The sequence below is a fragment of the Limulus polyphemus genome, unplaced genomic scaffold, assembly GCF_000517525.1.
Source record: "Limulus polyphemus unplaced genomic scaffold, Limulus_polyphemus-2.1.2 Scaffold6486, whole genome shotgun sequence".
NCBI classification, from domain to species: domain Eukaryota; kingdom Metazoa; phylum Arthropoda; class Merostomata; order Xiphosura; family Limulidae; genus Limulus; species Limulus polyphemus.
This window is the reverse complement of record NW_013672096.1, coordinates 6,755-11,860: the sequence shown is the minus strand read 5'-3', so window position 1 is coordinate 11,860 and position 5,106 is coordinate 6,755. Positions and strand designations below refer to the sequence as shown.

Here is a 5,106-nt window from a genome sequence, read left to right as displayed (position 1 = left end):
TTTAGAGTAGAACCAATCAACAGAAGTCCTCACGCATGTTTATGGTTGTCTATATTCCTCCCTCAATCATACTCTTTCTGTGTTGTGTGTCACAGTGGTAGTAAGGGGGATTGTTCTGGTTCTGTCATTTTTGCTATCCCTGTTTGTATCTTATTCTGCAGATATTATTGCTTTTCGGATGGTTCCAGTCAGTTTCTCTGTTGGGGGAGTTAATTTACATTATATAGACATCCTTTCGATACTGGATGTCAGGTCCCCTAATCGACAGATAGATCAAAGCTGACAACTGTCATGCTCATGAGTCGGAGTGGTTCTAGATTTTCCCCTGTCTTTTGAACTGAAGGTGAAGACAGTATGATCCTCATTCTACCCCCATGTGGATGTCAGTTCCCAGTGGCATGGGTTTTGTATGTAGTTCACTTACCGAGTACGGTCCGTCGAATCTTATCCACTCTACACATAGGGACAACATCCAATGTTTTACCCACTTGTATACTTTGTAGGATTGAGTTTCTTATATATTTCATGGTTAGGATCACTATCGTGCTACAGTTCTCTCCCACTTGGATTTGCTCTTCTCTTTTTATCTACTACATATTTCATGGTTGGGCAAAGAGTATAGCTGGCTTAGAAGTGGTGCAGTTCCCCTGAACAGATCTGATTCTTTCATTTCCACGGGTATCCTTCGGATGCTTTCAAGCAGTACTTCTGTCATTCCCTCGCACTGGTCTCGCCACCTATTCAATGTGGGATTCTTGCTAATCTTGTGAGCAGAGGGAAGTTATAATTTTCCTATACTGAAAATGTATCTCCAGTAGGTATTCCCTCCACTTAAACTTTCCACCTTTCCTCCCCACTTTCCTCCAGTGCATACTTCTTCTGCCAAACCTTGAAGTGATAGTTTGGTAGAGGCGTATAGAGGAAGTCACATACGTCACGCTCCTATTGGTGGAGAAGTGACACATAATGGTTTATACGAGAGACATGTTGGAATCATTCAAATTCCATTGGGGGGGGGGAGCAGAAGGCTTGTAGCATGCGTAAAGAAAAAGTTCGCATATAGAGGGTAGCACTGGACAAGAATAGCTAATCTTGTGAGCGGAGGGAAGTACCTATCGGAAATACATTTTTAGTGTAGGAAAATTATAACTTTAGTACTTTTATAAATATTCTTGAAATTATAACTAATATATTTGATTTTAAGATTTATATATGAGTTGTTTGTGGCACAATCAACATATTGGCCAAAAATCTTTATCTATATGTTTTAATTTGCTTTACCAGTCTTTAGTCATTGGTTACTTGAACATTTAGTGCATTTTGAGTTTTATTCTTCAAGCATTATTATTTGGTTGTGTTACTAACTAGTATCTTTAAAAATTTATTTACAGACAAACATAGCATCCCTAAATATATTTGAATTAATTTTGAGCTGTATCCAGCAGGCTGTGGCCATGTTAAAATATGATCTAAAGGACAGGAATGGAACAAAATGCATCCACACACTAGTCTCCTTACTACGCAGAGAAAATGTAGAGGGTATAAGAATTTGTTGTTTATATTTTTATAAATATGTTTTATAATAATGCATGTTTTATAATTTAAGAAATTGATGTAATATGGTGATATTTTTCTTTGTATTTAAAGAATTTGTTTAAGTGGAAGAATTGTTATATATATAAGTTAAAAAATTCCATTTTTGTAACTTGCAGTTTTGTGTGTAAATTTTTATTAACACTGTAAGTATGTTTTTGTTGTTGTTTTTTTTTGAATAGAATAAATCATTTCTAGTCCACCAGATGTTATATAATGAATTATAAGGCTAGTTCCTGGGACTGATTTGTTTAGCTCCATTTAAATTCTTTATCTTCCCTGAATACAAAAACATTCAAGCTGTATAGCTATAATTAGAAATCAGTGAAACTACATCTTCAGTATATTTTTTAGGTGTCACATAAGTTTGAGTAACATTAGTTAAATGAAAAAACTGTTGTGTATATGGTGTACACAGGTTTACCACAGAGCAAGAACAGTCTTCTAACTGGAAGTCTGATAGATGTCAAATTACAGATCTGTTACTCTTTGAACTCTATGTTCATCTTAAAGAAAGAGTCAAGACATAAAATCTACACACACACACACACATGATAATCACATTTACAAACACAAGCAAGGACAAATGTTTATTGTGCATGTATTGCACAGGCATGAGAGAGTACTGAAGAGTAACCTTAGTAAGCTTTTTTCACCAGTTCCCCCCTCCACTGTAAGTTAAAATTATTATAATCTGAAATTGAAATAAATTCACAGTTAAAAATATAAAACAAAAATTCTCATACTCTGAGTTAAAATGAAATACTTATAAAAATTTCAATTCAACTTAAGTCAATTTATATTCAAAATTAAACTCTCAATATTGAACTAAATTATCACCAAAAATCTAAACCTTACTAAAAGCTATCTAGCAGAAGAAAACCTGCCTTTAAGTATTACAAAACACAATATAAGTTACTGAATTCAGGTCCTGGGTAGAGCTAAAATCAGAAAGAGATGTGTTTAATTGAGCAGCTGTCTGTGTCCAAACTGAACCAAAAAACTACAAACATTTCAAAACATGTACATATAAACTAGACAGGTAGCAAGCACATGATGCCATTCTGTACCATGTATGTAAATTGTTCTGATGTTATATGTTCATTTGTTACAGCAGTCATGTCTTTGTCATTTTTTTTAAAGTAAATGATGCAAGATATGGTGGTGTCAGTCATATAATAATATCTCCATTTTTATGAGACAGTATTCATAACTGTGTATATTTTGCTTTCCAAAATCAGGTGTTTATGAAAAAAAGATTCTGAACTATTCTACCTTCATTTAAGTTATTTGTGTTTTCACTTAAATCAAAAGTTAATTTTGGCAAAATATTCTTTTCCAGTGTTTATACATTCTATTTTTCAACTCAATTTGAATAGAAAAATTATGTTAAATGCAAGATTTCATAATAGTGATTTAAAAAATCAACAAAAGACTCAGTCATCTTTTAATATTGTAAATGTTGAGAGATCCCGGTAAGTATTTCAAGGATACATAATTATAATTCAGCATTGCTGTAAATTTTCAGAGAATGTTATTAAAAGGATAAACATTCTCTTTTTATGTGCATATGTGCTTTTTCTTTATTCACTTTACTCACAGTTCTATTTGACTGTCCTATTGAGATAATGTATATATATTACTAGCCTAGGTAAATATCCTTTAATGCAGTTAGTGGAACAACATGCAAAACATGGATGCACCTTTACAATACTTTTATTATTTACCTCATTATATCTCTGCAGAATTCTCAACTTCAGCAAAGTTCTACAGAATTCTTCTTGAACGACTTCAGCTTTTACTGACCCAGAGAGATGAAGTAGTTGATAAACCTCAGTGCTGGCTTATTGCAGTAGCAACTTCACCTCAGATGCTTCAAGAAGGAGGCACTTTTAGGTAAGCACACTTTTGTCTATAGTACAACAAACTATAAAAATGTGTGAACTAAATGTAATTGGAGAGCTATAATTTCTTCCTTTTTTTCCAATGGAAAACTATAAAACTGTGTATTTGAATTATAGATGTTGAAAAACAGAAGAAATTTTTAATTATTGCTACGTTACTTATTTATTTTTCAATGGGATGAAATATTTAAAATGACATTTATGTATTGTTTTTTCTGGCCACATACAATGAACATGTATGTGATAAATGTATTTTATTTTATATGAGCATGCAAGTTTCACTTTACTTACTAAGTCATTACTTCTTTAAACCAATAAATTTTGCATATCTTATATGTATTAAACATGTATGAAAGCTGATGTTTTAATTATGTACATATAAACAGAAGACAGTTCAGAGTCAGCATATATATGTGTGCAAGTGTACAAGCATTTATAACCAATGTAAAAATTAAATTAACTAAAATTAAACTAACTTTTTACCTATATTCCAAAAATTTTCATATTTATTTTAAATTTCATAGAAAAGGCTAAATTATGTTTACTCCATAAACAAAAGGATAGTGGAGTGCTATATGACTGTTGCATGGAACAGACATAATTTTAGGTTCTTGTGATTTACCTTTCTGATTGATCAGTTACAAAGAGAAAGTGAATTGTGAAAGCAAAATTAGCATTTTCAGAAAGATACATTTCTGATTTGAAGCAGTCAGAACTTATTGTTTAAATTTTGCTTGTTTTAAACTTATATTAAATTATTTTGAAGATAATCATAGCCATTTTACTTCATCTTTATTTGCAGTTTATTCATGTTTCAACTTAAATGTGTCAACCAATTTTATGTTTCTCCAACAAATTGTGTTTATTTTAGCTTCAGCTTTATACAGTCTCTCTCATTACACTGTACAAATCATCACATATGTTCTTCTAATATTTGTATTCTGTAACCTCTAGTTGTTATCTATACCTTTGAATTGCCACATTAAACTATTTGGTAATTATAAAGAAGGTAAACAAGTGCAGTAATTTAAAAAAACTGAAACATATGCCTGTAGTTTATGATTTCCAACTTACAAGCTGTGTTGAAAACAACCAGAAAAGTAAGCTTTTAAGTGATCCTTCAACTTGTCTTCTAAAGTTGTCCTCAGGGAAATATGATGCCGTTTCATCTATTCTGACATCCATAAAGAAACAGTATTTTGTGAGTTTTTTACTGAAGCATAAGTGAAAACATTTGCAGGTATTTAACTGTCTGTCAGTAGTTTATTAGGAAGGTCAGGGCAGATCAGGTGTTTTGCCTGACCATCTTTATAGGTCTGTTGGGAAAAATTACTCTTGTGTCAGGTAAATAACAATAATAGATAAACAGGAACAAAGAAGAAAAAAAAAAACATACAAAAGTTGTTTGAAGTTGCTCTTGAAATTGTTTGCACTCTAACATACCAAATACTTAACAGAATGCTAAAGATATTGCTGACAATGTCATGGTATTTGATCCATGTAGAAAATTCCTATCCTAAAAAGAGCTTTTTTTTATTATGGTCAATTAAAGGAAGCTGAGCAGGATTAGGAATTCCAGAAGCACAAGTTCAGAAACATACATTGCTCA

The 5,106-nt window shown here is 31.9% G+C and overlaps 1 protein-coding gene across 1 annotated transcript in view; it reads left to right on the top strand.

The window, feature by feature from the left end:
- The window catches only part of LOC106473763 (E3 ubiquitin-protein ligase rnf213-alpha-like), a 49,843-nt gene that overhangs the window by 40,770 nt on the left and 3,967 nt on the right, over positions 1 to 5,106 (top strand). Inside the window, exons 10-11 of the mRNA XM_022402156.1 lie at positions 1,392 to 1,539; positions 3,339 to 3,489. Of these exons, the coding sequence (XP_022257864.1) occupies positions 1,392 to 1,539; positions 3,339 to 3,489 (299 nt within the window). The remainder of the gene's footprint in view (positions 1 to 1,391; positions 1,540 to 3,338; positions 3,490 to 5,106) is intronic.